The sequence below is a fragment of the Cantharellus anzutake genome (assembly GCF_015039405.1).
Source record: "Cantharellus anzutake strain C23 chromosome Unknown EI90scaffold_43, whole genome shotgun sequence".
NCBI lineage: Eukaryota > Fungi > Basidiomycota > Agaricomycetes > Cantharellales > Hydnaceae > Cantharellus > Cantharellus anzutake.
This window is the reverse complement of record NW_024066993.1, coordinates 334,515-346,624: the sequence shown is the minus strand read 5'-3', so window position 1 is coordinate 346,624 and position 12,110 is coordinate 334,515. Positions and strand designations below refer to the sequence as shown.

Sequence of the window (12,110 nt, the reverse complement as noted above, 5' to 3'; positions counted from 1 at the left end):
ACTCCCCACTAACCTCATCCACTACTACTACCTTTTGTGCTCTGTGTCTGGAACTATGCCTTCCCTCGCGTCCCCAGCAAAGGTCCTAGTAACTGCTGCAAATGGCTTTATTGCGACATGGATCGTCTTCGTCCTCATCAATCGAGGCTACAACGTCATCGGAACGGTGAGGTCAGCGCCGAAGGGGGATTTTCTAAAGAAGAAGTTCGGAGATAAATTTGATTTCGTTATCGTTGAAAATCTTGAAGTGCGTTGGTTCAAGTTCGCTCATTTAGGGCCCAACAAACAGTGAAAAATGATGGTGTTACAGGGGAATGCATTCGACGAAGCCGTCAAGTCCACAAACCCCGATGCCATCATCCACACTGCGACACCCATCAATGTCTCCGGTGATCCTCAATCTATCATTAGGCTGGCTGTAGAGGGGACTCTTGGGATTCTTCAAAGTGCTCGGCAATTTGGGTACGGAGTAACTTGTCTTTAGGGCGCACTTCTAATCAAATGGAGATCAGGCACAACGTCAAGCGAATAGTGATTACATCATCTATAGCATCTATATTGGAATCCAAGGATGTCCCCTCATACACCTTCACGGAGGTAAGCACGACGACCAAAGATTCATGTTAGCGATACTGAGGGTTTTGCTTCAACAGGACGACTGGAACTCGGAGTCCGAGAAAATCGTTGAGCGAGAGGGAACGAATGCACCAGCAGGGCACACGTATCGAGCAAGCAAGACCAAGGCCGAACAAGCTGCCTGGAAGTTCATCGACGAAAATAAGGGCTTGCACTTTGATCTGACTACTATCTTGCCTAGTGTGGTATGCTTTTCGTTTCTATAAATCATCGGCTGGAGTTAACTTGGGGTTTTGCTGCATCAGGTCTTTGGGGTAAGTTGGTGGCGGTGCATATCGACGTTCTCTGGCGTTGATCTACTCCTATATCTATATTCACTTGTAGCCGATCCTACACGAGGTGAGAAAAAACCCTTATGGTGTTTACCCGATGCCTTTTCCTGGTTAATTCGATTCAAAGGTCAAGGACGTATCTGCCTTGAATGCTACTATCGCGCTGTTCCGTTACAGCGTGTTCAAAGGCGCTCCCCTGGGCGCCTTTTCTAACAATTTCGTGGACGTCCGAGATGTCGCTCTTGCGCATGTTTTAGCCCTAGAGGTGCCAGAGGCAGGTGGGGAACGCATTATTACATCCAGCGCGCCTTTCTTCTACCAGCAAGCGAGTAAGTTATTGCTTTCACTTATTGTTGCTCATATGGAAGGTTTGATATTGAAAAAATTCTCTCCACCCACCAGTCGACGCACTGGTTGCGGCCGGATATAACATCCCTCTTCGTGAGCCATGGGAGGACACTTCGGTTCCACATGCGGCTATAGCGAACAACGCGAAGTCGAAGAAAATCTTGGGAATCAATTATCGAGATATCAAAGAGACGTCCGTGGATACCTATGCAGAGTTGCAGGGGCGATTCCCGGAATCATTCCCTTGAGCGATCAGATCATCCTTCTTGGAACCGATGTAACGGAAAAGATTTCAAAAGACCGCGGTGTCATGTACCCCGAACCGCTTGTACCACCCCACATGTAAATCAATAGGTCTATGAGCCACAATTTAGGTCTGAATTTGGATACTTCTCAGTGGAAAAGAGGATTTATTAGTTAGATGGGCACCTTATTCATGTGACTTGTACACCAAAGACTGGAAGGTAAACGGTTTCGAATGAACACAGAGTGCACGATCGAGTAATGCAGAATGCCAGCATGTCGGCGAAAGTATTAAGCACTGACGATCTAAGGTTACAATGATTTTGGCTACTGGTTGTGTCTCGTCCGACCTTTCGCAAGGGAATACTACTCTGCTTCGCTCGCCTCAGAACGAAAACTCCGCGGGGGTTGTTGCTGCAAGCACTCGAAAAAAAAGGTGTGTTCTCACGTGGAGAATAAAATTGAGAGGTGTGTTCGTGAAAGGTGGTTGGGGATAGGGTGGACGTCTTGAGGCCTAAGGTTGAATCATGTCCTCTTCTTCTTTCCTCAGTTGCACTCAGTGCGATTCGCGGTGCACTACCCATCCGTGGGGCGCGCCTCCTCTGCAAGCGCAAATGAGTGTCCAGCGTAAGTTCGGCCTTAGTCTCAACATCTGCCCAGTGCGCCGTTGACATCACGAGTTTAGGGTGGTGGATGAGGATGGGACGCCGAATTCGATGGCAAGTGCATGTCGTCACGAACACGGGCGTGAAGCCTGGATTAGGATCGTGATAGTGGTGGTTGTTGTGTGATAGAGTACCCGTGCCATTGTTGTTGCTGGTGCTTTTGTTATGTTGTGGTGCCCTGGTATGTGGGTGAAAGAAGGAGATGTCAACTTGAGAGCGTGGCGGTAGTGGAGGAGTGCGTAAGCCACTGGCCAATTGGGACCTTGTTGAACCAGAACGGGCGCGGGATTGAGCGTTATTCGGCGTTGGTGTTCTCATTCTCGTTGTTTTCGTCGCGTCTTGTCGTTCTTGTTGGATTTTTAAAGTCGCTAGTGGCCCATAAATGGTAGAGACGGAGGGGGGGGCGGAACGTAGGTGAGCCATTTGAATTGTATGATCGCGATGACCATTATCGAATTGGTCGTGTACGAATCGACGCTACTCCTGCCCGACCGTGCATCGCGAATGCTACCGAGGGGAACTTTGGTGGCTAGCGCTGCCAATATCCCCTCCCCTTTCTAGAGGACCTCTCTCTGCTTATTTTTGTTTCTGTTCCCAAAACCAACATTCTTCTCTCTCCTCGCCGTCCAATCCATCTTCCACATTGCCGGAGGGTATCCCCCCAGAACGTAAAAGTGGGCGCAGGCAAGGGTTGCACGACTATTCGAACAGTGTGCCCCTTTTTAGACGCACACGTTATCAATACCCTTATTGCTACGCCCAACGATAGCTCTGGTCCCATCGCAACGGTCGCCTCCTCTCTATCGATGGTCCACACAGTAGCTGCACATCGTATTGAGTCAGTCGTCCAAAGACGAGACTACCCGCCCTGGCCACAGTCATCCCTGCTCTAGCAGCCGCTCTGCCGACCGGGTATCGAAGTAGGATTTGAATTGTTGGAGAGGGTTAATAAGGGTGGGGGAGGGAATAGTTGGGTTCGTGTTCGTTGATATGACAGTGGAGGTGTTGGCCTCGAGACATCCTGACGAGTATGGGTGGGAAGGAGAGGAGAAGAAGGGATGCAGTCATGATGGGTTCGAGGTTGTTGGATGGACGATTTGAAATGTATCACTTTGGAATTGTAGTTCTTTTGTTCTGGTGACATGCCAAGTAGGGGACGTCAAGACCGTTCATCACGTCCCAATCAAACCATATATGACTCGGAGTGCGTCGTACGGCGTTGTCAGCGTTGGGGTTTAAAGTGGAAAGATTCTAGTGGACGAGCACTGACGAAGAGTATTCCACACTGCGATGATTGAGAGGGCACAGGTCGTGGCGTATCGAGAGGCGGTCCGAGTATGAGCTCAGGAGGAAGTGGGGATGATAAATCGCTGAGCCGCCCGTTCGGAGCGCAAGTACGAGTCAGCGGAGGAGTGGAAAGAGACTATCCGGATACCAGAACGGGAACGGGGAGAGGAGAGCAAACGATTGTTGATCTATGAGCACTTATCTGGTTGGTGCGTGGAGAACTGAGCAGCTATCTAAAAACTTGGCTCTTGACACCAGATCGCAAGATCGAGAGACGATACAGAAATCGGAGGAGAATAAGCTATAAGAGTGTTTCGCGACGACTCAAATTCGTCATGTATCAGTCATTGAGCACCTCCAGAGGAGTGCAAGCTCGAAGCCTCATCAAAGACGCTGGGGGTCCAAAGGGACACTGCCGGATCATCAACTTAATTCGCTAGAATGTGTAGCCATTCCGATACTGAATTTACACACTGGCAGTGGGAGTATTGTGCTGGCACGACCAACAACCGGCTAGGGTTGGAGCGTGACACCGGACATCCAACCGGCAAGCCTGAGTGGTGCGTGACAACCGACCGGCCGAGGCCAGGACTGCGTGACACAAAACACTCTGGGTATGTTTGGGTGACGGATTTTCAGTGGGACTCTGCCTGATGGCCTTGCCGACGTGAATGGTGGCCTTCAGTTGGATTGGATTGGTGCTGAAGAGGCTGATGCGGAATCCATTGGAGAAATCGCTGCGGGGTCTGAAGTGGATAGTGGTGAGTTGGGACGGGGTAGACGCGCTAAACGGGTGAGAAATCTGGAGAAGGAAATGGCGAGGTACCGCTTTTGACAGTGTAGTTGCCAAATTTGGGAGATTTGAATTGAAAATTTGTACAACCATTTATTTTGCTCGAAGTGCGTGACACCTGGACATTGGACCTGCGTTACGCGTTACAAATTTCAAAAAAGTGCCGACCGGGAGGGTTCGGCGTTACGCGTTACAGGTTGTTGGTCATGCCAGTACAGTACAGTTAGGCATTTGCCGAATTCGACGCGATCCTCTCTCAAGAAGTTACTCGGTGGGAATGTAGTTAGGACACTTGTAGACTGATAATATCTAGCCCAGTTACTTTGCTATCAAGTCGAAGCCCAAGCGTGCATTGGGGTTAAAACTTTATATATTGGCCCAGAGTCACGTTTTGGTATCCATTTGAATGTGTGGGTTCGGTTGGCAATTTTTTTGGCATTTCCATACGCATATGCGATGCAGTGGTGACTTTCTTCTATGTATAATTAGGGACATCAAAAAATTTTAAAGCAAGTAATTGACTTCTTTTCTGAGAGAGGCTGACTGTGGTCTCGTTGCATTTTTTCGTAGTAGGCGGTCGGATTTAGACTTTACCTCCGTGTAGCATATGGCCTTTTTATTTATATTGGAAATAGAACGTGACTCCACATTTATAATACAAAAAGTGCTTAGACGTTGTGTGTCGCGCGTCCACGAGCAATGACGATTGAGTACGAGTCTGGTCAAATCCGGAAGTCTGTTGGAAATGGTAATGGTCATTTCAAGCGTATTTTTACAACATTTTTTTGACTTACATAACCAAGTGTCAGGTTGGAGCGATGAAGTTTTCTTGGTCAATTGCCTTTGCACACGGATCCCGCACACCAGCGACAATCGAAGTAAATAGCCATCGTAGATTGTCCGCACGTCATAAAATGCGTACTGATGCCATCTGCAGTTGGGTAACAATATCCACTTTCTCCGTCCGAGGAGTTCCAGTGGCCAAGTTCATCGGGAACTGTGATCACCACACCGCAAAGCGTAACGATCAGTGGTGACCCGAGGCTGACCATGGGGAAGTCAGAGCCCAGGTGATTTGCCTGGCGGCAACCATCTGTTGGGGAAACACATTTGTTAAACCCGAGAAATGTTCATTCCCGGCTCCGGTTTACCATGGTCCGATGGGAGGAAAACCCAATGCAGTGAAGCCTTGCCGGCACCGGTAAAGCTGCCTATGTGCTCTGTCCAAGCGCCTATTCCAAGGTGGAAATCAGCCACTATGGCAATCGGAAGTAGGGTGATGAGAACTAAGGCATTCCAGAATCGCATTGTGAAGGTCGGCCAACTGCTACTTATACAGGTAATGTATGTGGCGTGATAAGTATGTTGGCCAAGAAGTTCGAACCTCGGTCTCGAGTAGAACACCTAGAGGGCTGAGGAGAAAACCGGGGGAACCATTCTTCAACAGGCTTTATACGAGATTCCGGTACTCAATCTTGGAAGAGCGAAAAATAATTATCGAGATATATTGCAAACAGGTATGATTATTGCAGTTAAATAAGAAATGAAGACACATGTGCTCGGTCCTGCGTGTTTGCGACCGTAAGCGACGTACATTTGCCATCATCTAACCGGATACAGTCCGCATGGGAGAGTTCGATCACTCCCCTCTGCGATGCTCCCCATTTTAAATCCCACCCTGATAACTGCTAGACAACTGCTTACCCTGCTACTCTCCGTACTGCTGAGTAGGATTTAGGATGCATCAATGGCCGCTCTGCCAAGGGCCTGCGTCCGGATTCTAACCACATGCACGCTACATTAGGAACGATTTTCCTGCCGGAATTGAGCAATGTTGTATAATGATTGCGCGCCCCGAAATCTAGCAGGAAATTTCGTTAAAAACACCTTATTCCTGGGTACCGATGTACAGGAGCCAAGAATGTATTGGGCCTATTATAAGCACCTCCACATGTGGGGCCACTATGTACATGTCCTAACTGGCAGGTATTTCGGCAATATTAATGATGTGGCAGTGAACAAGAACAGTTCGGAGGATTGTTTTTCACTCTTCAAAGACTGAGAAGATAGCGGAATCTCCTATAAAGCCTCTGAAGGATGCCCCCCCTGTTTCTCCTTAGTCCTCTAGGCGTTTCGCTCGAGATCGAGGTTAGAACTTCTTGATTCATGTGGCTGATATATCTATTCACGCAACAGACATTACCTGTAGCAGTCGGCCGACCTTCACAATGCGATTCTGGAATACCTTGGTTCTAATCACTCTACTTCCGATTGTCATGGCTGAGCTCCACTTTGGACTAGCTGCTTACTCAAGTAAAATAATGGGCCTTGCTGCATCATCCGGCCACGCTTCATTGCATTGGGTTATCCTCCCAGCGCAGAATGGTGAACCGAAGTCAGAAATGAAATCTTCTCCAGTTTAATGAATATTTTTCCTAACAGCTGGTTGCCTGGAGGCAAATGACCAGGTGGGCGGGTTCCCCGTGACGGACATCCCCCTCGGTTCACCCCTGAGCGCTGTAATTTGCAATGTTTCCGTTACGATTTCCTATCGGCTTGACAGGTGGTTCGACGATAATGGAACAAGCGGAGAGTGCCACCCAGTTTATTCAGGACCTTCAGGTGTCTGGTTTGCGCATTTTGCGACATGTGTCACACCTTGGGCGGCGATTTACTTCGAAGTGCGCCGGTGCCCCTCATACGTGTGCGAAGGTTGGGTCTGGGGAGCGACCAACTCTTCAAGTTAAGGGCTATGTCGTGTATGCTCAGTCTCGGATCAGAGAAGTGTATAAATATTGTAAATAATTAGTTGAACTGCTTTCCGAAACCGATAAGCACAGACAGTAATGAGGACATGGTTTTGTTTTTTTTTAGCAGTAGCTTTCGCGATATACTGTACGCGCACTCATCAGGAAACCTCCGAGGTTGATCCTGCCGGTTGAGATCATCTGAATGTCAATCGCTCTGGGATCACGCCAACCAGGTCCCTCGATCTCAATCAACCGGAATCCACGGGATTTTTCAGAAATCTTTGGTTGGTTGGGATGGTTGGTCTGAGTTCACTGGTTAGGCTCGTTTTGCAATCACCTCAACCGGATCCCAGGTTGTGGATTATAGGAACGGTTCATATGGTCCAATCCATTTATGTGATTGGCTTTCTGTCAGACATCTATGCATCATACAAGTCATGCAGCGGAAATTCCCGCTACTCTGTAGCAGGTCTTGTAGAATTTTCGACCTTGATTGAATGCGTTTGATGACAAGGTCCTCTATTATTGCCAATTCGGGATAACCCAGGGTCCTCCCATTATTATCCATTCTCAGTTATACTCTTATCTTCCCCCGGCATTCTTTCTACTTCTCGATCGTTACCCAGCAACTTGCCATCTTGTTCACGCAATGTTCAAAGAAATCCACACACCATCTGTTAAGGATTGCAAAAAGATCAGTGTTGTCGAGGCATTCCAAAGTAAGCACAAGTGCCGATGGTTATCCTTTGTGGCCATCATTCACTTCACTTGAGCACAGAACCTTTGACCTCCATCTTCCTCTGTGCATGCCGAAGTGTGAGGCCCCGGCCCATGTCTATATTCCGCCCACAACATCAGTTGATGTTGTGTTGTGTAATAATTATGTCGCGACGCTAATTTAGCGTCGCGGAAGCTTCTCTATTTATTTGTGCCGAGAATGTATAAGATTGTATATAAACCCTCGGGGTAGCTGTAAAAGGCGGATCAGCCTTTACTTCTACCCCGTTAATATACAGCCAAATCAAGCGTATACTTAGACGGACTTCTGAGGCCTGAGGCGAACGGGGGAACAGAACATTACCGTCCCCAAACTAGTAAGATACCTTTCACTCTTATTCTCTTTCCATTCTCGGCACCGCGTTACCGGCACCGAAACCCCATTTGGCAACGCGCGCATCGTCAGCCCCTGACAACACGCGACTTCGATCAAGTTCTCACACGAACTTGTTGAACGACTCGACACCTCTTCTGGATGTCGTGGAGGTACAACACCAGGAGCACGTCCAACGCTCCTGCCAACACGGTCGGCCCCTCCACTGGCTGTAGGGTGGAAGACGACACCACCTCAAGTGATGGTGGTGATCTGGGCCTGCAAGGGCCCAGGGACGCGTCTCAGACGCGTCCCACCTATATGAGAGACGTTGACGAGGTCACAACGTCTGAAGCCCTCGCAGTGGAGACCCTTGCGGCATTCGTCCCAATGCGCGCGTCGCGTCCTCCATCCCCAACCCACTCCCTCGCATCTGAAACGGCGCGAGTACTAAGAAATCGCGTCGACCAAGTCGACGACGACATCGCTGACTTGAGAGGCGATGTCCATAACATGAATACCCAAATCTCTGAGAATAGCGATAACATCGCTCGTCTAGATCGTAACATCATTAAGGTGGAGGAAAGACTTAATGAGAAACTAAACGAAATTCTCCTCGTGCTCTCTCGACGCGATGAGCCAAAGCCACCCGCAGCAACGGTGGATAACCCACCTGCAAACCCTCCAGTGAACCCAACAATGGGTGGAGACCCTGTCGTCGTCTCTGACCAGACAAAAAAAACCGCTGTTGAGGCGCAGGCGCCCCAAGAGGTCCCTGTAGTCCCCGTTAATCAAACGGGTCAACCAATCACTAAACCCGCTGTGGAGGTGCAAGCACCCCAGGAGGTCCCTGTAGTCCCCGTTAATCCAACGGGTCAACCAATCAGTGGGGTCCCCATACCTGGAGGGATCCCCACTGTCTCTGCCATCATCACAGAGTGTTATGGGAATGGACCTAGAATCTTATGGTCCGTGACTATAGACAATCAAACCTTAGCCCCTTCAACTTTATTTCTTTGTCAAACCCCATGCCAAGCTTTCCCACTGGGTTTTGGTGCTGGCTGGGGGATTTGTTGAGTTTCAAGGGACTTTCTTTGACCATTATGATTTTTATATTAGATAGTTAGAAGTCATATGATGTATAAGGCAGATGCCGGAACTGTTCTCATTATCGAATACATAACCCTAAAACCTTGTACCGCAATTGTAACATCCTCACCATTGTGCCACCACTGTAAACTCAACCTGTAACCCTGGAACCATGTCCACCTCCCTATTCCTCCTCTCCATGACAAAACCGCAACGAGGTGGGCATTCCCACGCCCAACCTCCTGCTGCCCACTCCCACCAGTCCACCGGGTGGTCGAGTGGTTACTCCCATCCAACCAGAAGTTCCCTATCAGGAACTGTAACCTATCCCACCTCCTCAGGAGAAGGATATGGTCCAGGCAGCTCCAGGATGCCTGGCCACGCACCCGCAGGTCCCACTTCCCACGGTCACCCACTACCGTGCACTGGTCCGCCAGCCCGCTTTCCCCAACAACTCCCGCTACCGGTACGCTCCCATGAGCGCCAAGTCACCGATAGCCACCAACTGGGTGACTCCCTTTGGGAGTCCCAGTATCCCTCACTACCGGTACGCTCCATTGAGCGCCAAGTCACTGCTAGCCACACACTCCCAGCACACCCGCTACCGGCATGCTCCCAGGAGCGCCAAGTCCCCGTTAGCAGACAGCCAGGTGGCTCCCTCAAGGAGCCCACATCATACTCGCTACCGGTACGCTCCCAGGAGCGCCAAGTTACCGTTGGCCGACACACAGGTTACACTGCCAGACACTCATCCCATTCCGTTCTCCCTCCGATGGCTACGCAGCCACCTCCATTAGTGAGCCGAACGGCTCAGGTTGGGTTCCCCGGAACCCATTCCTGTAACACAGAGGCGACAAGTTCACGCCTGTCCATCGAGGTACAAGAATCTGATGGACGTTTTGTTCCCATCTTTAGTGGAACTAAGCCACCTACCCTGCCGACGGCGCCAGTAACCACTGACACCAAGGGAAAAGGTAGGGAGATCAACCCAGGACAACTGGCTGGATCGTCGACTGCGGGGGAGAGTGGAACTTCTCCATTCCATCTCAGACCAGGCTTTGTGCCCGTGCCGTTCATTCTGTCGTCCCAACCCACGAACGGTGGGGTGAAAATACCATGCGTTGATGCTACTCAAATGCGTAATTTCCCTCCCGACCACGGGAGAAAGAAAGCAGTGCCGATGAAGGCCACTGTGGAGACGATACAGGAGGAAGATGGTGACGCAGAAGTCACCAGTGTTCCGTACGATTATTACACATGGAAAAAATGCCTGATCTACGTCCAGGATTGTGTAGATGACATTGGCGGACAGCCCACCAAGGTCAGACCTATCTTTGCTAAGCGTAGTCTCAGCGAATCTACTTTCGACTTTAACGCCTGTCTGGATGCAGACGCAGCATTCGTATACAACGTGGGTCGTGGGGCAAACGGTGAAGACCCTGAAAGACTGTCCCACGGCACAGCACTCAGACGGGTGCTGGATAACTACCACCGATTCTCACAACCGCCTGCAGCTCCAGAAGGGAGCAAGAGGCGTGTAGACCAAGTTAGGTCTAACTCGGGAAGAAGGCCCCGCCGTCCAAGTGGGGATGGTGATGATGAGGATGGTGGCAAGGGTGGCTCGTCCTGGCCCAACCCACCATTTCCTGCCCCATTTGGCACCGAAGCAAAACGGGAGCCTTCATCCAACTTTCCAAACCGCTCGTCTGTATGACCCGGTTTGTTTGACTCAACCATGCATTCATACGCAGCACCTGCGGCACGAGTAGTGCCTGATCCATCTGAGTTCATGACTCAGCTTCTTGAGTCTGCATGCCGAAGTGTGGAGGTTCGAATCCTGCAGCCACTGCCTGCAGATGTACGCCCAGAACTGCTCAAAAAGATGCAGGGACTGACTCCGACCATCAAATGGTCTGGAGAGAATAACTCGAAAATATTCCACAACTGGCTGCACTCATGGCTAGCCTATATGTCGTCGTGTGGGTGGAAGGGTGAAGCTTATAACGAGTTCCACGTCCACACTTTGACAACCGCTGTTGAAGGCGAGGTGCAAGACCTCCTGATGCACTATATACGCATTGGAGTGCAGAACGGGGTAACTCCCCCATTCTGGGATCTACTAGAGATCCTTATCTACACCTTCATCAAGAAGTCTGCAGCAGTAGCATCCACGAAAGCGTTCAAAACGCTTTCATACGATTCCACGAAGGGAATCAAACACTTCTATAACCAGCTGTATCGTGCAGCTAAGGAGATGATCACGCCTCCTGACCAGGCAACGTTCAATGAACGTTTCCTGAACGCCATCCCTGGCGAAATGCGTTGGGAGATGGTTATGCACCACGAAATTTCCGTGGACTACACAACAAAAGACGAGTTGTGGACCGCCGTGCTCTGCCTGGACCACACGTACGATTCTATTAAGGTGATCTCTGCATATCGTAATGACTTGCAGGTGCCAACCGCATCGAAATCGATGCAAAAACATAATACCAATGCTGCAGCAGCACCCAAAAAGGCTGCTGACTCCTCGTCCACCAAGAAAGTGTACAAAAACACATTCAGGGGGAACACGTCAACTCTGAAGAGCGGACAACACTCGACCTTCCGTGCGAGCTATTCGCCGGCTCCAAAAACAGAGAAGTCGACGTTGTCTACAGCAGCGAAATCGACGCCATCCTTGGATAAGGATGGGAAACCGCGTTGTTATAAATGCGGGAAAGTAGGGTATCAACGTGATTGCCCAAATCACAATAAGCCCAAACCGCGCATGTACAACATAGCGGTTGAGTCTGACGAGCGGGACCTACAGGACTCGGAGCCTGTAGAAGATCCGGAAGGAGTTGAAGATCCTGCAGAGGTGCAGGACTATATGGCCGACGATGAGGCGTTCAACGATAGACTCGTGGATGACCCGTACGACCCCAACCTCCTCGC

General features: G+C 50.0%; 4 protein-coding genes across 4 annotated transcripts; 2 read left to right on the top strand and 2 right to left on the bottom strand.

The window, feature by feature from the left end:
* Positions 1-55: 55 nt before the first annotated feature.
* EI90DRAFT_3127456 (uncharacterized protein) lies at positions 56-1,504 on the top strand (the record flags this gene model as incomplete). Its single annotated transcript, XM_039064015.1, has 8 exons — positions 56-247; positions 311-462; positions 513-597; positions 654-821; positions 882-890; positions 961-975; positions 1,036-1,237; positions 1,311-1,504. The coding sequence occupies 8 exons, from the start codon at positions 56-58 to the stop codon at positions 1,502-1,504; spliced, it is 1,017 nt and encodes a 338-aa protein (XP_038913265.1).
* A 142-nt stretch (positions 1,505-1,646) lies between these two features.
* EI90DRAFT_1856435 (uncharacterized protein) lies at positions 1,647-2,820 on the bottom strand. The gene has a single exon (XM_039052271.1). It carries the CDS (start codon positions 2,585-2,587, stop codon positions 1,691-1,693), a length of 897 nt encoding a protein of 298 aa, XP_038913264.1. The 5' UTR covers positions 2,588-2,820; the 3' UTR covers positions 1,647-1,690.
* A 2,221-nt stretch (positions 2,821-5,041) lies between these two features.
* EI90DRAFT_1856131 (uncharacterized protein) lies at positions 5,042-5,813 on the bottom strand. Its single transcript, XM_039052270.1, has 3 exons — positions 5,396-5,813; positions 5,167-5,337; positions 5,042-5,085 (listed from the first exon to the last, which is right to left on the bottom strand). The coding sequence occupies exons 1-3, from the start codon at positions 5,550-5,552 to the stop codon at positions 5,078-5,080; spliced, it is 336 nt and encodes a 111-aa protein (XP_038913263.1). The 5' UTR covers positions 5,553-5,813; the 3' UTR covers positions 5,042-5,077.
* Positions 5,814-6,520: 707 nt separating this feature from the next.
* On the top strand, positions 6,521-7,098 carry EI90DRAFT_3068796 (uncharacterized protein; the record flags this gene model as incomplete). The annotated part of the gene is made up of 1 exon (XM_039061115.1): positions 6,521-7,098. A coding segment is annotated over exon 1 (272 nt), but the record flags the coding sequence as incomplete, so codon positions are not given.
* Between the last annotated feature and the right edge of the window lie 5,012 nt (positions 7,099-12,110).